Source organism: Ictalurus punctatus, chromosome 8 (assembly GCF_001660625.3).
Source record: "Ictalurus punctatus breed USDA103 chromosome 8, Coco_2.0, whole genome shotgun sequence".
In the NCBI taxonomy this organism is placed as follows: Eukaryota; Metazoa; Chordata; class Actinopteri; order Siluriformes; family Ictaluridae; genus Ictalurus; species Ictalurus punctatus.
Genome location: NC_030423.2, coordinates 4,810,639 through 4,835,881, shown reverse-complemented (window position 1 = coordinate 4,835,881; position 25,243 = coordinate 4,810,639). Strand labels below are relative to the sequence as shown.

General features: G+C 36.6%; 1 protein-coding gene across 1 annotated transcript; it reads left to right on the top strand.

Moving 5' to 3' along the window:
• The first annotated feature begins 4,571 nt into the window (after positions 1–4,571).
• Positions 4,572–24,013, top strand: hspa9 (heat shock protein 9). Its single transcript, XM_017474721.3, has 17 exons — positions 4,572–4,816; positions 5,473–5,531; positions 5,647–5,734; positions 8,645–8,826; positions 11,152–11,276; positions 11,392–11,465; positions 12,704–12,810; positions 12,898–13,060; positions 16,038–16,130; positions 16,480–16,689; positions 17,846–18,073; positions 18,545–18,649; positions 18,968–19,085; positions 19,180–19,274; positions 20,845–20,937; positions 21,021–21,161; positions 23,656–24,013. Exons 1-17 carry the CDS (start codon positions 4,739–4,741, stop codon positions 23,731–23,733), a joined length of 2,037 nt encoding a protein of 678 aa, XP_017330210.1. The 5' UTR covers positions 4,572–4,738; the 3' UTR covers positions 23,734–24,013.
• Positions 24,014–25,243: the final 1,230 nt, after the last annotated feature.

Sequence of the window (25,243 nt, the reverse complement as noted above, 5' to 3'; positions counted from 1 at the left end):
TGTCCAGGGTGTTCCGTGCCTTGTTCTCCCTGGGATGGCACTAAAAAAAATCTGCCAACATAACCTTGGTTCTGTACTATTTGCAGTGCCTTCCGCATTCAGTTTAATCTTCTCGTTTTAACATATAAACCACTGCACGGTCTTGCTCCTGTCTATCTTTCTGAACTTCTCCATACCTACCTCCTGTCTCGCTCTCTCCGTTCCTCTGATACTGGTCTTCTCTCTGGTCTGTATGTATATCTATGGGAATTTGTGCATGTACGTTTACTCTCATGGATGTTTGTGTTTATGGGTATAAACGTACGTGTGTGTGTGTATATACTGTGTAAAGTGACCTTGGGTCTGAGAAAGTTGTTGTTGTTATTGTTATTATTATTATTATTATTATTATTATTATTATATTGTTCTTTGTTTTGGAACCACTGAAGTAGCATCTGACCAGTCCATGCTCCAAACACTCACATGCACTGCTAATCAGCAAGTTCTTTCTTTTTCTCACTCTGTGTCCCTGTCTCTCTCTGACCCCAGCTATCTCTCTCCCTGCCTCTCTAACTAGATATCTCTCCTCGCATATCTGGTAAACAACCCCATTTCAAGTACAGTTGTGCTTAAAAAAAACAAAATAGTAGTACAACATCAGTAAACTGATGGACCACTGTTATTAGTAGTAGTGATATTTCTGCACTGCAAATAATTTACGTGTAGATGTAGTAGTGTAATAGAAAAGCACACCCAATTGTCATGAGTAATTGACTCATTGAAAAGAGGCGTGTTCAAATAATAATAGCAGTGTGGAGTTAACTAGAGAATTCATTTGTTCTGTAAGAAAACACTTGTCATTAATTGTCCTTTTAGTAAGGAAGAAAGGAAGCAAATGTTTCACACATTGTTATAAAATATATTTCCTTCTGAATTGCTAAGTGAAATGGGCCATTCCAAACATTGCTCAGAAGAATAATGTAATTTGATTCAAAAGTTGATTGGAGAGGGGGAAATGTATAAAGAGGTCTAGCAAATTATTGGACGCTCAGCTAAAATGCTCTCAAATGCTTTAAAATGACAACAAAATCCCAAAACACAGAAGAAAATGAGCAACTACTGTTAAAACAGATTAAAGAATAGTCAAAATGGCAAAGATTTGGTCAATCATCACCTCCAGAAAGACCAAAGATGATCTAAAACTACCTGTAAGCACTGCAACAGTCAGAAGACGTTTGTTGAAAGCTAAACTATCAGCAAAAAGTCTCCGTAAAGAGACACTGCTGAAAATATGGCATGTGCAGAATCGGTTAAAGTTTGCCAAGGAACACATTGATTAGCCCAAAGAGAAATGGTGTAACATTCTGTGGTCTGATGAGTAGAATTGTTCTTTTCAGGTCTAGTGGTAATCGACAGTACGTCAGGTGACCTCTGGGTACTGTTTAAGCCACAGTACACTGTGAAGACAGTGAAGTATGGTCACGCAAAAATCATGGTATGGGGATGTTTTTCATACTACGGTGTTGGGACTATTTATTGTATAGTAGGGATCAAGGATCAGTTTGTATACATCAAAATACTTGAAGAGATTATGTTGCCTTATGCCGAAGAGGAAATCCCCCTGAAATGGGTGTTTCAACACGACGACCCCAAACACACAAGTCAGTGAGCAACATCTTGGTTCCAGACAAAAAGGATTGAGGTAATGGACTGGCCAGCACAATCCCCTGACCTCAACTCCATTGAAAACGGGGGGTGACATTAAAAATGCAGTTTCTGAAGCAAAACCCAAAAATTGACAGGAACTGTGGAATCTAGTTTCTTCATCCGGGGCTGAAATATCCATCTCTAGGTGCCATAAGTTGGTTGACTCAGTGCAACTCAGATGCATGGCAGTTATCAAAAACAATTAGTTCAGTAATTTAAAGTGAAGTTAAGTCTTGAAAAATTTCTTCAGTGTTTGAGTTTGAAGAGAAAAATGTCGACACTGCTACTTAAAAAAAAAAAAAATAAAATAAAAAAATAAAAAATTTATATTCCTTTGCTTCCTCTGAAAGATTAACGTAGATCGTAGAACGTAGACATTTGAAATATGGAAATAAAAGCTATTAAAAATGAGCATTTTATTCACTTATTAATGCACTGCTATTTATCAGAACACAACTGTATAATGTTAGTGTAACAGTTCTTTTGTTTTACTGCCATGTAAGTATGGTGATGTAATCGTCTGTCATTACTGCTCTTTAACCTTGCCGTTTAAAGTCTGCTCTGAGTGTGTCAGGATAATTGGAGTTCAGTATTTATTCCTCCCTGCTTCACTGGTCATGTCATCTGGGTAGTGGATCACCAGACTATCTACAGTTGCAAAATGATTCAACCCCGATTGCAAATCAGGTTTTCAAATCAGGCTGAGGCTTTGCCAGAAAGAGTGGAGCTGACCATTGTTGCCTTAGCCTGTCAGTGGACTTGGTCTGCAGGTCATTAGTCATAAACATAAGAGGGTTTCCATCCATCCATCTATCTTCTACCGCTTACTCATTTTCAGGGTCACAGGGAACCTGGAGCCTATCCTAGGGAGCATTGGGCACAAGGCGGGGTACACCCTGGACGGGGTGCCAGTCCATCTCAAGACAAAATGTACCATGATAAACCAAGTCTTTTAATAAAAGTCAATGTCAAATAATTTGAAGTTTTGTAGTTTTCACAGATTCTTATTTTAACATCAGGATGATTGGACAGAAAACTTAGTGGCATTGCTGTTCCTTCATGTAGTAGTTACTGACTTGCATTACTGTGAGCCCCCACAGCTGGCTGCTATTCTACTGTAGTACCTTTGCTGTAGTACCTAGTACTGTAATGCCTTTGTTTTTTGGAATATTTGCTATTAAAATTAAATGTATTATTGTTGCTGACCAGGCGCACCACTTAATGGCAATTTTAATCTTGTGTGTGTGTGTGTGTGTGTGTGTGTATATATATATATATATATACACACACACACACACACACATACATACATACATACACACACTATATATATATTTCATATTAAACTACACATATTCACCTATACCTCCACACCCCTATTACAGATAGACATTAACAGCTGACACAGCAATAAAAGATCTTGAAACTCTCACAGTCCTAAAGTTTGGAGTTCTGTATCACTGACGTGAACGAGTGTAAGACTTACCAATGTCTATATGTTTATATAAAAAAACGTAAGAGAGTAAGAGTGGCATCCTTCACAGTCCTATATGCAAACTGTAGCTGATCTAACCCATGATAAGTATAATTCATAATAAAATCCTTTATAATTCTTTGCAAACCCTTCATTAACAATGATGTGAGAGAGACAGGCCTAAAATCATTCATTTCTTTAGCATTAGTTTTCTTTGGTATAGGAACAATGGTCGCTTTTTTCCCCCCACACAGCAGGAACTTTCTGAAGGCGTAGGGAATTTGGAAAATATAATGGCTAATGTCACACAACTGACTTTCACAACCTTTTAAAACTCATCCACTAACTTTGTCTGGTCCTATGCTTTTATTTTGTGGAGTAGTTTGTAATGCTCTAAGAACTAAACCCTTATCAGTCATAACCTGATCTTATGTTTTAACCATAGAACAAATCTGGGAGCGCTCATCACCAAAGTTCTGTTTATCAAAATCTCAAATAAAAATAATTCAGCCCATCTGACATTTAACTATTTTCAATCATAGAATTAACAGAACAAATTTCTGCTAATTCCTTATGTTTTATCTCTGCCATAGCTCTCATTCCTCTCCAGGCTGACTGAATACTACCATTAGTGACCTTCTCTTCTACTGAAGTCTTATATTTTAGCTTTGCTCTCCAAATTTCCTGTTTCACCTCCCTATTTACTTGTTTCTTGTCTAAACTTGTATCTTAATAAATAAATAAATAAAAATAAAACTCTGTTTTTTGTTTAAGACTTTTTTTTTTCTTTTTAAAGATTTTCTCACCCAAGGCTTATTGTTCTGGTAAAATTTTACATTACTTCTAGTTATCATTAGTTCTTTACAAAAAATAAAAAACAATTAATTATCAACACTGATGCAATATTATTTAGTATTGAGTCAATGTCTCCTTATGACCTGGGATCATGTCACTATGGACCAAAATCTCGAATCCTTGGTAAAAAGAATTAAGAAGTGCGCTCTTTCTAATAACTGGCCGGTTACTGTATACAATATATAAAGCCTAAAAAAAAAAAAAAAAAGTTTTTCTCTGCCAATTTTATAACCGCATATGCACCTCACAATAAGCAAGTCTGGTATGACCTTCTTCAGGGTCCTTCTCCGTCCTTCACATGTTTATTGTATTTGATGTCCGTAGATCTGCATGATGTCATTGATTCTCAGTTACTCAAGCCTGTTGTATTTGCTAAGCTCGAATAACTAGATCGTTTGCAAAATACATATTATTTGCTTAAAAAATAATAATATTGTTCATATAACCATAAAACATTTTTTGTTAAAACTTGTTTAAAAAAAAGTTTTTAATCAGGCAATTTCTTTAGTTTCCACAAAAGGGGTCCGAGTGGTGTTGCCTAGCGGCGTGTCATAAAGCCATGTGGTTTACAGGATAGTTCTAGAAGCAATTGCCGTCAAGGTGGAAGTTAGCTACTCGTAGCCACCGTCAGGCTTTTAATAGAAGTAATTTAGCAGAAATTATTTGTAACTGCTTTCTTGGTTCGTTAATAATATACATACCGGTGTTTACAAACTAAGGAAAATGTTAAACGTAGCAAAAGCAGTTTCACGGACCCTTTCTCCAAGCTGCGTTCAAGGTGTACCCTTTCTAGTGAAAAAGGTGGGTTATTATCTCTGGGTATACATAACAAACCTGAGTTTTCCTTTAGGAAACATTTTCACCTAATGTCTAGCGTTACAATGATATCTCTCACTGTGCTAATTTGTAGGTTTAGACGTTTGGTTTCTCAATGTCATGTAACTACGTGATGAACAAGCTAACGTTAGCAACATTTCAGAAAAGCACATTTACGTAACTACGTGCTTGTTTTGAAGTTGGTCGTTTTTAGTACTGCGTATGATCTGATTATGAGCAGAGTCTATATTGTGCTAACTAGATTCATTTGGATTTAACTTCTCTCGCTAGTCAGGTTTGCGGTAGAAATTGCCTGTCTACTACAGTTGTATATTTGTTCTAGCTGTACAAGTGTCGATATAGAAGTCTGAATAAAGGTATGTCATGGGTATAGTGGTGTCTTTTTTTTTAGTTTTCTCTCCAGTGATCAGTATTTTCCTATTCTTTTATTATTATATGATCCATAATTCCATTGTGTGATTTATGAAAGACCCACTCAGTATGTTTTTTTTTTTTTTTTTTTTTTTAATATACAAGTCTCGAACTGATGTGGGACCTACTTCTGAGTATTTAGCCAACTACAATCAACATGTTAAGTCATTTTGCAGTAAAATTTTGTCTAAAAGCAGTCATTTCCCTAGGCTTGCTGGAACCGGTTGCTGGAAAATGCGGTTCAGACTGCATCCAGACGTGAATATGCGTGAGTAAAGGGCAGCAGTTGTTAAGTTTTTAAAAACGTGTCCACTGTCTTTAATGTCTTTTTAATTGCATTTGTATATTTTTCCTGTTGTGGTGTTGAATGGATGTTATTACAGTTCAGACGCAATCAAAGGCGCAGTGATCGGGATTGACTTGGGGACCACAAATTCTTGTGTTGCTGTTATGGATGGAAAACAAGCAAAGGTCAGATGTCTTTTCTATTTCACTAATAAAATTATATTTTTAATGGCTTATATTTTTACGTGTTGCTTTGACCTTTTAAACATCGGTTATGTCAGTGTATTTTCATGATAAGGGCTGATGGATCAAGAATTCTACATGTTTGGGAAGAGGAGTATATTAAACTGTTTACTGTTATACAGTTGTTAGGAAAATGCTGTCTGTGATGCCGATGTTTTGAGAAGGTGCAGAGAGTTACCTAAAAAAAAAAAAAAGATCCACGTGAAGATATATATAAATCTTATCTACAAAAGGCTAGTGTGACTACATGTTTTCATTCCAACCTATCAGCAGGCACGCCTGATTTCTGACTGAAACGGCTATTAGGTTTGTCTCCTACTTGGCCTAGATGAAAATGTTCTATAAACGTTACAGGTGTAGAATCAGAATATCATTCACAAGTTCAGTCACACCCTAGATTTTATTTTGGCATCCGTGGGCCTCATTTATTATGCTGGATATGAACAGACTTCTTCATAAATCTTTCATAGAATCATTTACCGAAGAAATTTGGTATTCTTGAAAGTCTTGTAATTTCTGACAAATGTTTGTGGCATTCTGTCAAACAGTCACTAAGACACTTTGATTTGAATGTAAAAAATGCAGTTTGTCCAACGTATTGAGCTTGGTGTTCCTGAAGAGATAAAACTTACCTAGTACAAGTGTACAGATAATGGGATATGTGTCTGCTCAGAATTTACCTAAATAAAGAGCAGCTGTTTCTGTAGTTACCTTCTGGTTCCTTTTGACTGCTGAAGCCATGGTCCACAAAGAGATTGCAACACATGTACAGGCTCTCATTGGGGAAAGGTATTGCTCAGGAGAGGGATACAAAAGAATTTCCAAAATGCCATGTACCATAGAACAGTAAAGTCCATCAACAAGAAGTGTAGAAAATGGGGCTCCACAGTGAAATTAACAAGAGCAAGATGTTATGCAGGGGATGCTGGGGGAAAGAGTTTGGAGAGTGAATTTCAAGGGGACAGCATTCCAGTTCAGACTGCCTACATTGTTTTTGGGAAATAGTGTTTCTTTTTTATACACTCAAAAGCCTAGAAAAACATGCATACATACAGGCTGTACCCAAAGGGAAAACTTTTCTATCCGTATGCATCCAAACAAGACCGATCAGACCACCTCAAGAAAGTTAAGAGTCTTAACGGAGCTGAAAATCTTAACAGAAACAGTTACTTTAACAGTAAAACTTTACTAGTTGAAAAGTAGTAGAAACTTTTATATGGATAAAGCTGCATGCATGTACCTGAAATGATCCTGGTTTAATCAGTTTTGAACACCTTTATTCATCTTAATTTATTTTCACTATCATAGCTTGCTAAGTATTATATCCGCAGTTATGTCAATAGTGACATATGTAATGTTTATGAAGTGTATTGGCTGTCATTTATGCAGATTCTCAAGCCATTTTGGGCTTTTACTGTGCCACTTTCATTATTGCATTAACACAGGCCTGTCACTCTTACTTTTGTTTATATTCAAAAAAAGGCAAGAAAGAGAGAGGAGAGTTTGAAGGGGAGAGAGACTGTCAGTTGGGCAGGATGGAAAAATATATAGTAAATTACTTAGGGTCATCAGATTTAAAAAAAAAAAAAAAAAAAAAAAAAAAAAAAAAAAAAACACTAGGAGTGAGAGGGCAGAGGGTCATGATATGGAAGATAAGGATGAATGAATTCCTGCTAAACTTGGATTTCATTTCCAGAATCTCACATTCCCCTAGAGAAATAGAGTATGATGTGGGGAAACAAAGTGTGTATAAGATTTTTATTTGTTGTTTTTGTCTTCTCAACATACAGCATTATTTTAACAGAATTTTCTGGTGCCTTAAACCAGAGGTTCCAGTCTCTTGGCTGCTGAAAGGGATGACTTTTTAGACATTTGTTGCATTGTGCAAAGGCTAGTTTATTTCCACCTGCATCTATGACATGAGAAAATGATACCCATATATCTGACTTGCCTGAGATTGGCTTCTTAGCACTAAACTGACTGTTTTCCAATCCAACTTCAACATCCTTTGACGACAGCGTACCTGTGCTTTGCACTGTCATTCATACTGACCACCTGCATAGCCTGCTCTGAGAACTGTATAATGCACATGCTGTGTGCACGGGCGAGTACATTCAGCATCATACTTCCAGTTTGTCAGACTGCCAGCTCCTGCCCAAAATACACCAGAGTTACTGACTTTAAAGGGGTCATAACATGATTTTGTGTTTGGGAGTGCAATCTATCGGTTTGTATACATATAAGCTCTGCAAAGTCCCAAAACTAATATTTTCCCCCAAAGGGATTTATTTTATCTAACGGCGAACGCTGCTGCAGACCTGTCTGAAACGCGTTGTTTTGAAATCCAGATTTACTTCTGTAATTTGTCTGTCACAGCGTGCGCTATTAGCATAATCCTGCCCAAAGTCAGCCACAAAGAAAGAACACTGTTCCTGAGTGGTACAACCCAAAGGGGCAATTATAACACAAACTACACGCAAAGGCTATTCTTGAAAAGCAGGACAATTGCTCGGGCAACTTTGCACTTCTCTGAATCAGAACCTGAAAGTGTATGTGATTATTAGTGTGATTATGAAGTATCTGCCTTTGACTGTTCAAATGTGGAGTTTTGTGTTGTGGCTCAGTTGTAGACCTCTGCTAATGTACTAGCTAAAATAACATGCAAACTTTACAAATGCATAATTGTATGATTTAAACTACATTTTGAATGAGATGAGGTAATGATCTGTGATGACTTCAAACTGTGACTGTTTTCTGTATTTAAATTTACGGAATGCATATAAAGCTGACTTCACTCTTGCTCATTATGGAACAAATAATTTCTTATCTTAATTTTTTTTTATCTGGCAACAGGTGCTTGAAAATGCAGAAGGTGCAAGGACAACTCCATCAGTTGTAGCCTTCACAGCTGAAGGCGAGAGACTAGTAGGTATGCCAGCCAAAAGACAAGCGGTCACTAATCCGAACAACACACTCTACGCAACCAAACGCCTCATTGGGAGACGCTTTGATGACCCCGAAGTACAAAAAGATTTGTAAGTTTACACTGAGTCTGACAACCTCCTTTTTCTTCTTCTCCTTCTTCATCCTCTTATGGGGGGGCAAGCACCAAAGGTGTAGAGGTATTCTTTAGTGAATGCATGTTTTATTCTTATTCTTTCTAAGTAGTCTATGGAAGCCCATAGATTACTTTAGGCTTTTTATGAAATTGGGCACAGTGATCGAGGATTGTCTCATCTACCTTCACAGCAATTTTGGTGTATGCCACTCAAGCCCTCTAACACCAACAATATGGCATATTTATACATACATTTACAATAATACCTCCAGTGCAGAGTGTTGTTGAAAAGAGATTGCACTTTACTCTGTTTCTTTGGGTCAAGCCAAATTCAGCAGACATGATGCTAACTTCAGCCATATTGGATTTTCTGCCACTTTAAATTTTTTCAAAAATACTTCTTTCTCTTCTTCTCCTACAAACTGAATCACAACATTGTGAGACTATCCTGGAAAAAAAATTGTTCTTTTGATAGTTTTAAATACATGGGACAGTTTGTCCATAACATGCGAACGAATTTGATGGCTAAGCTGCAGGAAGTGAAGGCATATCTTGGCAATGGTGTGATGTATTCTTACCAAACGTATGGATAACTGGGAAAAACGTCACCCTCAGGCCCTTTTTTTTGGGAGGGGTAATTCACCTTTAGGTAGCTCTGTAATTAGCCAATTTGTAAAACTGCTCATAACTTTTGAACCGCTTAACATAAAATCAAGATTCTTATTTCTCTTGATTGCATTGAAAATGGTGTGTGTTGCTGAATTAATGAATTTGTCATTTTGCAAGCAGGAAGTTTGCCAGTTTAAATTTAAAGAAAGCAAATTTTGTCAAAAAACATGAAATGGGGGTGGCACACTAAAGGAGATATTTTAATGAAAAATGGAAGAGAGAGAGTGTAGAAAGGCGGGACTGAAGGTACTGCATGTAAAGGGAAACAGTTGATATGTATGATTGAATAGTTGCGTTTTAAACTTATTGGACTTAATGAATGCATGTGCAGCTGAATTGTTTTCGATTAAAATAAACAAAATTGTAACTTTGATTATATATATCAATTATATCATTTAAAACAACGTTCAGAATGTTTACATGGACAACAATAATCCGATATTAACCCAGTTAGGACAGTAAGAAACTAGCATGTAAACAGCGATTATTGATTACCTTAATCCGGCTAAAGTCATACTCAAAGTAAACACAAATCGAATTAAGACGTGGAGTATTCCTATTTTAGTTGCATTATCGATGTGCGTTACAGACATGTACACACCTTTTATCATACTTTTAACGTGGTGTGGGAGTTTCTCCTGAAAAGCTGTCTTTGGTCTGTGCTGAACATGTCTGCTGTTACTGTGGCCAAACAACTCTATTTTTTATTCGTATATCCAGAGCGCATTTATTCGAAAAGGTCTGGTCTTTGTCTATGTGCTCATTAGCAAACTGTAGTCTTACAAAGGTTTTTTCCTGGCACGCCTCACGTGCAGGTCAAATTTGCGCAATCCCTTTCTGATTGTAGAAGCATGCACTTTCACACCAATGGTTGCAAGACTTCCTAGCAGATCCTGTGATCAGAGCATGATGACACCACACACTTTGATAGCAAAGGGAACATCAGACACTAGATATGAAAGGGGTATAATTAAGACGGGTTCCACTTGCAATGGAAATAAGCAGTGTCTAATCACTGGCACCCAGTCTGATTTCTGATTTTATGTATTTGAAGGTGTAATAAATGTAGGGGTGTACTTACTTTTTCCATGCGACTGGTGTGTGTATGTATATATGAGAGATATGTGTATGGTTAATTTAAATCATGGAAATTTCTACAAAATGTCAATTTTATGTGTAGTTTGATAGTGTATAAACTTTATTAATTGGCACTGTTTCAGAGAGGTTCAAATGTTTCATGTTTTGTAGATGCATTGGTGAGATACATCCCCGCATCCTGTTTTTTTCATTTACCAGCATGTTACAGGAGAGCAGTTTTGAATATTAATATTCCTTTGATAATGGCTCAGATTTGGTCAGAATGTTCCTTAGACCATCCCCAATCAGTCTGCCAAATGTCACAACTTTTTAACATGCAGTTTTATGCGCTGCCATAGACAGCCTAGCTAGAAGAAGAACAGCACCTTTGGTGCTTGGCTCCCTAATAACAGTAAGAAAGGGTAAAACAATAGTGTGCCTATGTACCTTTGTGTGCTTGGTCCCCTAATAATAAGTGATGATTATTAATATAGCCACTAATAAGCAGGGTGTTATGCACAATGATCAAATTAACTGTGTGGTTGTTCATTTACAGAAAGAATGTCCCATATAAGATAGTACGTGCATCCAATGGAGATGCCTGGATAGAGGCTCATGGAAAGCTGTACTCTCCTAGCCAGGCTGGGGCCTTTATTCTTATGAAGATGAAAGAGACTGCAGGTAAGAGTCCCTTAAAACAATTTTTCATGATATAATTTCTATAATTGCTAAAAATGAATGCTATAATGACAGGCATGGATGTTTGTTCATTGTGTTAATTATTACTATTTTTCAGAGAATTACTTGGGCCATATGGTGAAGAATGCTGTTGTGACTGTACCTGCCTATTTTAATGATTCTCAGAGACAGGTAAAGACTGCAAAAAAGCCTAATATATTTTTATGTAGAAGTTTTATAGTGAAGAGTGAAAGGTCCATTAAGCCAATAAGTTTGGTACTCTATGCTATTAACTTGTTGAGGCACAGTGAATGTGCAACATTAGGCTATACAGTTTAACATATTTTCTAAAAATGTCTCTAAGAAGCCTTGTTTTTTATATATATATATATATATATATATATATATATATATATATATATATATATATATATATATATATATATATATATATATATGTGTGTGTGTGTGTTTTATTAAAAATGTTTAATTTGTTGCAGTAATAGGTGAATTTCCCTCTGGGATGAATAAAGTAAAAAAAAAAAAAAAAAAATTGTCACAAGGGGCAATTGTAATATTTCAATATTAAGATAGTGGATTTGCACTAAAGTAAATCCATGATTTGATGTCGTCATATCATAGCTTAAGACATTATTTGTGTGTTGTGGCTTCTGTTTTGAGATGTACTCAACAACCAAATTATTACAAACTTTAAACTATGCATTCAAAAAGCTTTTTTGCTCACAGCTGTTGTAAAGAGTGCTTATTTGGGTTATCATAGCCTTTCAGAAAATTTTCGGAAATATTCAAACTACTCTGTCTGGCACCAATGAACATGCCATGGTCAAAGTCACAGGCATCATGTTTTATTTACTTGTTCTGGTCCTTGATCTTAACATTAGCTGAAGCTCTGGACTCATGCTGCTCCCTCATGATTGGCTAGTTAGATTTTGCATGAATCTATAGATGTACAGTATAGGGTTTCCTGCTAAATTGGTTAGTGAATGTACATTACAGTAGTTGGTCAGCGGTCTCAAAATTTGCTGTTAGTATCTCGGTGGGTTTGAGACTTCTGGCCTTTTTTGGTCCTATTTTGGCCCTGCTTTAGCCCACCAGAATACAAATGAATAAATAAAATTAATTGAACAAACAGAAAATTTATTCAACTTCTGGTCCAGAAAGATTTTTTTTAAGTTTCCTCATCAGGGTTCCCATCCTGATATTACTGAACCAATTTGTCACACTTCAGTGTGTCAATGCCAGTCTTTATAATTTTTTTTCTTTGCACATCATTTTCTTTTTTTTTGCCTTCCATGAATTTTCTATGACTAGTATCAATAATTCTGTTTTTATTTGCAGACCAATATTATGAAGCACTTGTGACCTGTTCACTTTTATTTGTATAAACAACTATGCTACAATGATTCTAGGCGACCAAAGATGCTGGCCAGATTGCAGGTCTAAATGTACTCCGAGTCATCAACGAGCCTACAGCAGCTGCTCTGGCATATGGACTTGATAAGACTCAGGACAAGGTGTAAGTGTACGAAACACACTTGTCAAACAATGATTTACAGTTCGCATTTTGCAACTTATTTAATAATGTCTTCTCATCTCCTTGCAGGATTGCAGTGTATGATCTCGGTGGAGGCACATTCGATATCTCGATCTTGGAGATCCAGAAAGGAGTTTTTGAAGTGAAATCTACCAACGGTGACACATTCTTAGGTGGTGAAGATTTCGATCAGTATCTGCTAAGGCATATAGTGAAGGAGTTCAAGAGAGAGGTTTGTATGCTTTTCTTTGTTTACACAAAAACGCAAGTGTATACCTAGATAGGTAAAGTTTGTCTTGACAAACTGTCAAAGCCAGTCTGAAAGTGTAAAACTGTATCATAAGTTTGAGGATATTTTGAAGTTGAGGGAAAGAAAGAAACTGTGACAGACACAGTTACTGGTAGAAACATACATGACAAATGGGGTGATGCATGTAGAATGTTGTATGGCGTGAGAAAGTGACAAGCACTGCAGGTAGATGGAGTGAGCATATTACTAGAAAGACAGAAGGAGTGAGAGTGATACATGTAGGTTGATGAAAAGAAATATGGAGTGAGACTTGAAACTAATCATGTGGTACTCGCTAGCGCTGCTCAGGCAAGCGAGTCGTGCCCAATTGGCACGTGTTAACGGTTTGGTCCGTATCTCATGAATTGAGTCCTACAAGCAAATTTCTATTTTCCATAAATCTCTCTGCTTCTTTCAAACAAAAAACCTTAAGAGCCATTTAGAACCACAAAACTTGAAAGATGTATACAGCAGGAGATTCTGTGGTAATCTGCAAATTTTATTTTTTTATTTTATTATTTTTGCCAATCTTCACAAGTCTGGTGTCAAATTACTCAGGAGCAAGTGGAAGGTAGCAATTTTTGAATTTTAAGAAAGTTTTTTCCAATTTCTTCCTTCCAAATTTCATGCTTATTAGACAATATTTGTAGGACTGCACTGGGAGATGAACCTGAGCAAAACATTTTTGGTAAACTTGAAGGGTACGTCCATAACGCGCTAAAGAAATTTGACAGTGGAGTTGTAATGAAGTAAGGGCAGCAATGGTGTGGCTGATTTTGAACAAACTTTGTAGATGAGTAAATTTATCTTAAGATAATTATCCACCACCTTCTTAAGCTATGAGAGATTATTGATAAAATTCTGTGCAGTAGCTGTCATAAATGTACTTTTTAAGCGGTAGCATGTCGAGATGCCTGTATTACTTACGAAGCCACATTTTAAATGAGATGAGAGAATGTTTTGATCTAACTTCAGACTGTGGAAATGTGACAATTTTCTATATTAAGACCGCAATTATGAGCGTATCCTATTATGTATTGATTAACTCCTACTGAATCTAGATTGGACACAATTGCTGTTCTTCTGGATTATCAAAATGAATGTTGGTCTTATATTAATGAATAGAAGTCTCCAACAATTCATGCTTTGTCTAAAGAAGCAACTAGATTTTAGCTGAAGTCAGCAAATTTACAAAAATTCAGAATGTGGTCTGTAGATAATTATTACCGGGATTGAATTGGTAAACTTATTTTTTGTGGCTACGTATGTTAGTATAACAAACTTCAAACGCATTTATGTCTAGGCTTTTATTTGATGTGTAGATTAAGTTTTTAAGTAACTGCAACACCTCCTCTGCTAGTTAGACAGGGCTTGTGTATATAACTGTATCTGGGATGACTAGCTTTGTTTAATGCTACGTACTCATTTGGTTTATACAAGTTTCTGTTACACAGTACATTAAACTCCTTATCAGTAATAGTTTCATTAACAATAAGTGCTTTAGATGTAAGATCTAATATTTAACAGTCCTAGGTTTAGATTAAGTGTTGGCTGTGCATTCAGTATGATGTAATTGTATGTTAACTCTGTTACTCAATGTTCTCATTCGTATTTCTACAATAGACAGTCTCAATCTGAGTGAAAACTCAGTACAGCTATCATACGGTTGGTTTAGCCTGCTTCTCTTATCCCTGGCCTTGGCTCTGGATTGTCAATGATTAAGCCTGTTCTGAGACCACGTGCTATTCTGCAAGAAATGCGAGCAGCGCCTTTCTAAGTGCTATGAATATCGTCCCCTCATCCTCTGATTCTTTCCATCAAACCAAGTTCAACAGACACCATGATGTTAATTTCCACCATATTGGTTTTTCCACCATTTAGATATATATATAAATTTTTTTTTTTTTTTTTTTTTTTTTTTTTTTTTTTTTTAAATTTAGACTTTTTATACAAATTTTGTCCAATAATCACCAAAGTCACTAAAAACCTACATAACTCTCATCTCCAGTTTTTGATATATTAGCCAAATTTTCCATAACATGCCCCAAACTTTGGTGACCTCCTCAGAACCTTGTGCTATACATGTCTGTCAAGCTAGGTTCAAATCCCATATCACCAATCATGAATTACAGCCATTTAAGTAAACCATCTTGGCCTCCTTAGAATTGACTTGCATGTATGGTGGCCATATTAAATATTTAATAACTAAAAATGTTTTTGATAGTTATTAAAGTTCACACTTTCCTGAGTAGTTTCACAACAGTGAAATTGGCAAAAAAAAAATCTAAGTGGGTGGAGCTAAATGGTTCTTTTGTTTGGGAGAGCTCAAGAAATCATAGTGAAAAGAATTTTGTTCATAAATGGTTTACCAGATATGGACCAAAACGTAAAACCCTGTGTTCTAGCACCACCATTGGGCCAGTTGGACCTCTAAATAGGGTTCCATGCATTAAGTCAAAGCAATGGCAAAAGTCCAAAAAAATTTTCTTCAATAGCTTCCTTCCTGTTTTACATACAGAGAAGTTACTTAGATGTTCATGTTTAGGAAATTAGGGCCCATTGTCTCACCACCTACGATAGTCATCTGTCTGCTGAGATCATGCTAAAAAGTATCTCAGATGAACAGACAATATTAGCAAGGTCAAATATCTGAGTTTTTTTTTTTAATAGATTCTTCCCTGTATGAGCTATAAAAGGTTTGTGAGGCATACAAATTAGTAACAAGAAGAATTAGACTTATTGGCAGTGGAGGCACCCACACTAGCACCACTGGCATCAAGTTCTGCTTGTTCCTAATTTTACACATTTCAAAGTGTGCAACATTTCAACTTGTAATTTCAGATTTATTTATTTTTTATTATCCAGTGCTATGTAACGTATTACTTTTGCCCATAATTGCCCATGCTCTGTTTTTCTTTAGTCTGGTGTGGATCTAACCAAAGACAACATGGCATTGCAGAGATTGAGAGAGGCAGCTGAGAAGGCCAAATGTGAACTTTCTTCTTCTCTGCAGGTTGGTTTCTGTTTATATTTTTTAGTTCATTTGCTGTACATTTACACAACATTGATGTCCTAAAAAAGGAAAAGTTTTTCCTTCATGTTTTTGAAAGCTGCCTCAAACAAATGATATAGGACCGTCTTTCATGTGCATCGGTTCTCCTGACCTCTATATTCAGTGCTACTAAAAATTATCTTCTGTATCAAAGATTTTAGAGTATTTCTTTATTGCATCCCATATTAGCCCTAATTCCTTCCATGTTGATTAGATTTTTTTTAAAAATACACCTTGATCTGAAAACTAAGATTCATTGTATTGTCTGACTTTTTCCAAATAAAGAATTAAACTTTCTCTTGCGACACAGACTGACATCAACCTGCCTTATCTAACGATGGACAGCTCTGGACCCAAACACTTGAACATGAAGCTTACTCGTTCCCAGTTTGAGGGTATTGTGGGAGATCTAATTAAAAGGACTGTGGCCCCATGTCAGAAGGCCATGCAAGATGCTGATGTTTCTAAGAGTGACATTGGAGAAGTCCTGCTCGTTGGAGGAATGAGTCGTATGCCGAAGGTAACTACTTCCACAACTGTTCAGAAAGTACAGGGTGTACAATGAACCATAAGTTTGAGAAAGGTGGTGGCAGCATTTACTTGTAAGTACAGTTTGGTCCTAGTGGTATAGTTGGAGTAATTTGTGAACATGTTTTAAAAAATAAATAAATAGTCAGATGGCAAATGGTATCAGCTGCATTCTAGGAATCCTTTTCTTTTCTTTTTTTTTAAGCCAGCTCTTATTTTAGTTACTGGAATCAACTTATTATTTTATTTTTTTTAACTATCTATTGTGAATGTTGAAGCATGATATATAAATCACATGACTCTCATCAGTGATGGCGCACAAGTAGCTGTCTCATTATTTACATTTATGGCATTTGGCAGACTCACTTATCCATGACCTGGTCAGAAGTCCAATGTCTAAAACCACTGAGCTACTGTAACACTACCCATCATTTAGTGTACATTGTGTAACTGCCTAATCCATTGTTAAAATGTGACAACAATTTCAATCTAAATATGAAACTGAAACATTTGATTCTGATAGAATTTGTGCTATTCTGAGTTATACTTCTTGCTATCAAAAGGGAACTGGAGCTATTTACATTGTTGTATTATCTCTATTTTGCTATTTCCATTTTCTACTATGTAGTGTTAATTAAAGAAGTAAAAACTGAAAATTTGGTTGTGAAAAGACTATTGGCGGGGGGGGGGACGTCTTTGAGGCTGTGAGCCTCTAAGAGTTTGCAGAATGAAAGCAGAACTGAATTTTTTTTTTATTATTATTTCAATTATTTATTTATATATTTTTGGTACCACATCATCAATGTCATCAGGACCCACTGGTCTGGTATAATTGCCGCCCATTGTTTGTGTATATAGTGGTTGTGGGAAATGTTTATAGCCAGACCCACAGGGTAAATGGGGGTGTGCGTGGAACCTGTGTGCATGTTTTTTGGTACTCCTCAATAACTCGTTCTAGCATACTCCAATTGTTGTCTAGTCTGGTAATATAATTATATTTGACGTAAACATCACATCATTGCAATGTAAGATTGTGTAGGGAGAATTAAATGATTATCATACAAGCCTAATTTCAAGCCTAATCAGTATTGTTGCATCCCTAATTAAGTGTTTTAAATGTGATGCAAGTTGTTTCTTTCCACTTTTAGGTTCAGCAAACTGTACAGGATCTGTTTGGTAGGGCCCCCAGTAAATCTGTTAACCCAGATGAAGCTGTGGCTATTGGCGCAGCCATCCAAGGTGGTGTGTTGGCTGGAGATGTGACCGATGTGCTCCTGCTGGATGTCACTCCACTCTCTTTGGGAATTGAGACTCTGGGAGGTGTGTTCACCAAACTTATAAACCGGAATACAACAATTCCCACCAAAAAAAGCCAGGTAATTTCCCTGATAAAATGACAATTCAAGTTAATATTGATAAATAAGTAATTCATTTATATAATGTGTAATATTATAAATAATTTCTATAATAACTGTGGTAAAAATATAACCGTTTTGATCTTGACTTTGCATTAATTTATGCGATTGGAAAATTCACAAAATCCTGAAAATTGCATACACATTTGACAGTACAAAATTCAAAAGCCCCATGGTGGACAACCTAACCGGAGTGCTAAAATTATATACATCTTCATATTATTATTGTTGTTGTCCTAGAGTGAAAATTATTTCTTTTGTTCAGCTGAGGCTATGTCTGTTAATTTGCACAATTATGTTTTTAGCTGATTTGCTGAATATGGTGAAACCTACAGTTTCCAAAATTGGTGTCACCAAAATTGGTGTCAAAATTCTTAGGAGGAGGCTTTAATAACTATCAAGTTGCATTACCCCTCTCTTGAATTTACTCAGGTGTTTTCTACTGCTGCTGATGGGCAAACACAAGTAGAAATTAAAGTTTGCCAAGGTGAGCGTGAAATGGCAGCGGATAATAAGAACCTTGGACAGTTCACACTGGTAAGTCATAGTATACATATATAGAAAAACTGAGGTTGTATGCATATAAAAAGACTGAAAAATTATTACAGTGGTATGAAATACTATTTTATTCTGATGTATTTATGATTACATATGCAAATCAGAGCTTAAATAAAAGATTACATCAGTGTGGCTTTAATTACATGAGCTCTTAAAGGAGCGCATAGCGTGGCTCTAGTTATTTCTCGCCTTTGTCTGTTTGAAGCATTTAAAATATAGTTTGTTAACTTAAGGAAAATTACATTACAAATTGGAGAACTATTACTAATTTAGTACATGATCTGTTACTGTTAACAGATTGGCATCCCTCCTGCTCCACGTGGAGTTCCACAGATTGAAGTTACCTTTGATATTGACGCCAATGGAATTGTGCACGTTTCTGCTAAAGACAAAGGCACTGGACGTGAACAGCAAAGTAAGATTTGAGGTTTGCCATACAGGTTATGCTTTAAAAAAAATCCTCAGGAGAACTTATGGAATTGTTTCATTTGTTTCTTAATATTTTTCAGTTATCATCCAATCCTCTGGTGGTCTTAGTAAAGATGACATTGAGAACATGATTAAGAATGCTGAGAAGTATGCAGAGGAGGACAGAAAGAGGAAGGTACATCAGCCTCTTTATAATATGGTATTAGATATACAGTCCCTTGCGGAGGTATTGGAATGGCAAAGCACGTACTTTTTGTTTTTGCTATGCACTGAAGGCATCTGGGTTTGAGATCATAAGATGACACTAGATCAGAATCTAGTGTGGCTTCTGCTTGGTTGTAATGAAAACCTACACCGGCCCTTTCCGGATAAAATTGGACACCCCTGGTGTATAGCAAAAAACAATAAATAAATAAATATTACATTGCCATTGCAATACTTTTGGTGGGATTTTTTAAATTATTATTTCTTTGGGGGGTGAAGGATTTTAAATTGAATTAATTATTTGAAACCTCTGACCTCTCTTGTAATTATACACTCATTGTCCACTTTAATGGCAACAACTGGATACCTGCTCATTTATGCAGTTACCCATTCAGGTGGTCATGTGGCAGCAGCGCAATGCATAAAATCATTGATACAGGTCAAGAGCTTCAGTTAATGCTCATGTCAAACATAAGCATGAGGGGAAAAGTGTGATCTCTGTGACTTTAACTGTGGCATGATTGTTGGTGCCTGGTGGTCCGGTTTGAGTATTTCAGAAACTGCTGAGCTCCTGGGAATATCACACACAACAGTCTCTAGTGTTTACACAGAATGGTGCAAAAAACAAATTACATTGCGTGAGTGACTGACAGTTCTGTGGTTGGAAATGCTTTGTTGATAAAAGGTTTGAGGAGAATGGTCAAACGTCTGAACTGGCAGTAAGTCTGTAGTAACTCAAATAAGCAGTCTTTACAACTGGGATGAGCAGAAAAGCATCTCGGAACACACATCAAATCTTGAGGTAGGTGGACTACCACAGCAGAAGACCACACCAGGTTCCACTCCTGCCAGCCAAGAATAAGATTCTGGGGCTATCATGGGCACAGGCTCACTGAAACTGGACAGTTGAAGACTGGAAAAAGACCAGGTTTTATTTTATTTTTTTTTAGCCTCAGATTCCAGTTCTTGGCTGACAGGATTGGAGCCCAATGTGCTCTTCTGCTGCTGTAGCACATATACCTCAAACTTCAATGTTTTGTGCATGCTGAGATGCTTTTTTTTTTTTTGCTCACCACGGTTGTAAAGTGTGATTGTGTGTATACACACATCCCTTGTGGCAGCTTGAACCAATCTGGTCATTTTCCTCTGACCTCTCATCAACAAGGACCCACAGAACTGCCACTTACTGTTTTTTGTTTTTCACACCATTCTGTATAAACTCTAGAGACTCTGTGTGTGAAATTCCCAGGAGCTCAGCAGTTTCTGAAATGCACAAACCAGCAAACCTGGCACCAACAATCATGCCACAGTTAAATTCAAGGAGATGACACTTTTTTGGCATTCTGACATTTGATGTGAGCACTAACTGAAACTTTTGATCTGTATCTGTGTGATTTTATGCATTTTGCTGCTGCCACATGATTGGCGTAAATGAGCAGGTGTTGCTATTGAAGTGAATGGTGCGTATAGAATTCCTCATTGGTTTAAACACTTTCAGTTAATTATTGCATCATTTAAAGTGTCCCCCCCCCTCTCTCTAGGATCGCGTTGAGGCTGTTAATATGGCTGAAGGCATTGTCCATGATACTGAGTCAAAGATGGAGGAGTTTAAGGACCAGCTACCTGCTGAGGAGGTGAAGCACATAGTTATTTACCATGTGCACATTTTTGCACAATAAATAGTTATAACTAATGTAATTGACTGTGGGTTCCTCAGTGCAAGAAGCTTCAGGATGAGATTGCTAAAGTGAGAGATCTTCTTTCACGGAAGGACCTTGAGACTGGTGAAAACATCAAACAGGCTGCCACAGCTCTACAGCAAGCATCTCTGAAGCTCTTTGAGATGGCTTATAAGAAGGTAATGTATAATGTAATTTGTTGATCTTTCTGTTTTACAATATAAAAAGGCTAAAATATAATGAATCTACAGTGAAAGGAATGCTGTGTGCCAAATAGGGGAACCATCAAGAACTTAAAGGTGGTATTCATCATTGAGCCCCTTCTACCACAGAGGGGTGGGGTGAGATGATGTGGAAATAATTGTGAACAGGATCATTCTTAGCTAGTCCAATTTAAGACTCTTTAAGTATATGAACAGTGATGAGCTGAGGTTTGATGTGTTTCATTTATTTAAAAAGAAAAGCCACAAAGAGCATGAGGTCAGTCCAATACTCACCTTGTCTTGAGACTCAGTGACTGAGTCTGTGTGTAGTATTTGTATGTTTCTGTCTAAGCAGTGCTGAAGGGAATTAATCTTTGCCCATCCATTGTTCTTGGCTTTCAAATCTGTCAACTAGAGTCATAAATCTTGACCAACACTGCCCTCTGGATATATTCCTCATAGTCAAGATCACATGCAGAAAATAAATAGCTTCTCTTGGTTTGGCTCTGAGTGTCTTGCACAGATGAGAAGTGAAATAGAATGTTTGAAAGTTTGTAATTATTATTTTTCACATCTGCCTGTTGTCTGGGTTGGTTGTTTTTTTTTGGGGGGGGGGGTTAAACAAAAAACTTAATTTTTCTTATGTTGTAGATATTCCAATTTCAGTTTCATTTATAATTGATTGATAATTGACATGGCCACCTCTCAAACCCCATATCTAAACAGTTAATCTGGGCTTGACACATTTATTTATTTATTTTCTTATTTAATGTCATACTATTTTTATGTCAGGTTTTTGTCTTAACAATGGTCACATTGATCTGAAAAGACGGATCAGGATTTATAAATAAGGGTGTGATTTTATTTATTTTTTGTTGTTTTTTAACAGGTATTTTAATCATTTTCAATGTTAGAAATGTATATTTATGGCCAGTTGCAGTAGAATTTTCCAGTTATAGTAACTGGAATAAAAGAATGCCGCTCGTCGGTTTTGGTTAAGCACTGTGAAATGTGTTCACATGCTGTACATTAGTGGTCATCACGGATCTGCTGTGAATTCTGGGTGGCATGAAATGTTGAACAGTAGTGTAGCTTATACTGTGGTCACTAGTTGGACACACACAATTGTGTGTGTGTGTGTGTGTGTGTGTGTGTGTGTGTGTGTATAGAATGTCTTTATGCTGTAGTATACATTTCAAACATGTATACTACTTTGTGGCGACAGTTTGGGGAAGGCCCACATATGGATATGATGGTCATGTGTCCAAAAATGTTCCAACACTTGGACCTCAACACCACTAACTTAGAGCAGTTTTGTACCAGATGGTGCAGTATGGTGTGGATCAAGTTAGACCCATTTATTAATTCCCACTGCTAAGTGAATTGTACCATGCCAAGCCAGCAGTATAACACGACAGTCTTCAGCATTAGTGTATTGATTTCCTGTCAAAGGGCCTTTTTTCTGGGTACATTGAGGATAATTAGTTGAGGGACTTTTTTTTTAAATCAAACTTAATGTTTCAGGTACATTTTTATTAATGTAAAGTTTACCACTGATACAGTGGTGCTTGAAAGTTTGTGAGCCCTTTAGAATGTTCTATATTTCTGCATAAATTTTCACAAGTCCTACAAGTAGATAGAGAACCCAATTAAACAAACTAGGCCTATCATACTTGGTCATTTATTTATTATGGAAAATGCTCCAATATTACTTATCTTTAAATGTAAAAAGTATGTGAACCTTTGCTTCCAGTATCTGGTGTATTATCTAGTATCCCTTTGTGCAGCAATGAGTGCAACTAAACGTTTCCAGTAACTGGTGATCAGTCCTGCACATCGGCTTGGAGGAATTTTAGCCCATTCCTCAGTTCAGGGGTGCTCACTCGCATCTGATAGTCATCCCATTGATTGAAAACACCTGACCTCCTAATTCCACCTTCAAATTGACTGCTAATCCTTGAGGTCCACGTGCATTTGCTACTCACAGATGTGTAATATTGGATCATTTTCATCAATGACGAAGTATAATATTTTTCTCACATTTTATTTTAATTGGGATCACTTTGTCTACTTTTAGGACTTATGTGAAAATCTGACAATGTTTTAGGTCATTTATGCAGAAATATAAAACAAATTTTAAGCAAACTTTCAAGCACCACTGTTTATTTTTGTTGCTGTTCTAAGAAAATGGTCCCTGTAGGTTTTAAACAAAAACCTTTTAAGAATTTGTTCATTTTACTTAAGAAGTTGAGGTAATGTTAAGGAACACTTCAGTTATGAAGATACTTTTCACTGATACATGGTGTTATCACAAGCGTAAAGCTATTTTTAATAGGAGTTTGCACCTATTTTTATTGCTATGTGTTGAAGTATTTTGTTATTTCTTCTAGCTGTGCCAACAAATAGTAAAATACGACAAAATATTTTGTAACATTTATCTTGCTATTTACAACATTTTAATCTTTTCTAGATGGCATCAGAGAGAGAAGGCAGCAGTGATGGTTCAAGCGGAACGGAGACGGGAGAGAAAAAGGAGGGACAACAGTAGAGCCAGTAGAGTGGTGGTTATCATGGCACTGAAGTACTTGGAAATGTAAACAGTCTTGATCAACTCTTAGTCTCCAGTTATGCTTACATACTGCTTCATCACAATACCATGCATTTTGTTATTGTATTACCATCCTTTGGAAATTAATTTCATATGCATTCTTTTCAAGTTACGTTGGTCAAATTATTGTAATTTTTCTAATTGTGTTGTCTGTTACTGCTTTTGTGACCTTTGTATTCAAATTTGTAAATTAAATGTTTTCCGCCACACTCCCATCAAATCATGAGGTGTTTTTTTTTTGTTTTTTTTGTTTTGTTTTTTTTTTGTTTTTGTTTGTTGTTTTTTTGGCACTTCAACTGAAGGTTAAGATAAAATCAAATAAATATGCTCTGATAGGCTAAGTGACTTAAGATATCTTCTGTAACTGCCTGTATACAGTGCCGTGAAAGAGTATTTGCTCGAGTGACTGACGGGTATGTCCTGATTGCCTCTATTTTTGCAATGTGTCACACTAAATGTTTTCAGATCCTCATACAACATGGAGGAAGCCTCCAAAGCAGAACATGTGCATACACACGGTGGAGTCAGGATTCGAATCCCCAACCCCTGCGGAGAAGGCAAATGTGCTAATCACAAGACAACAAACAAATAAGGGCATGGTCACACATGATGGGACCCTTAAACTAATATTTTGTTGCACAACCTTTTTAGATTCAGGGTCAGACCATCTCAAGTGGTCCAATAATAGTAAAGTTGGTTGCTTTGCTGTTTATGGAAACCTCAGTATCAAGGCTCAGGGTGGTCTTAGCTCCTTGGAACAAAAACTGATCTCTAAAGCACATTACAAGGTACATGGACATTTTGCACATTATTATTTCTTAGTCTTAGAACTTAGTCCAAATGTAATGCTCAAGATTGCTCGCAGTTCCACATTTAGGGGCAAATTATAATAGAATTGCTTCAAGACTCTAATTTTTTTTTAGGATGTATTTAGCATAGTGTGCATGCATTACATAAAATGGCTTTTAACTGATCATTTCATTTATTGAAGGAAAAAGGTTATGCAACTTTTGAAAAAGTAACTGCGTCTTTACTATAACTGGTTGTCACACACTAGGCAGCAATAACTGCAACCAAACCCTTCCAACAACTAGAGAGCAGGCTTTCTCATTATTGTGCAGGAATTTTGGCCCACTCTTCTTTGCAGAATTTTTTTTTAATTCAACCACACTCTAGGGCTTTTGAACATTGGAAGTCTTGCCACAGCATCTCAGTGGAGTTCAAGTTTGGACTTTGATTAGGCCACTACAAAACTAATTTTGTTTCTTTTGTGCCATTCAGAAGTGAACTTGCTCATGTGCTTCAGGTCATTGTCTGGTTGCATAACCCAGTAGGGCTTGAGTTTCAGATAACAGAATAAGGACTGGATATTCCCCATTCAGCATTTTCTAGTAGAGGGCAGAATTCATGCGCTTGTGTATGAAGTGGCCTAGGCCCTAAAGCAGCAAAG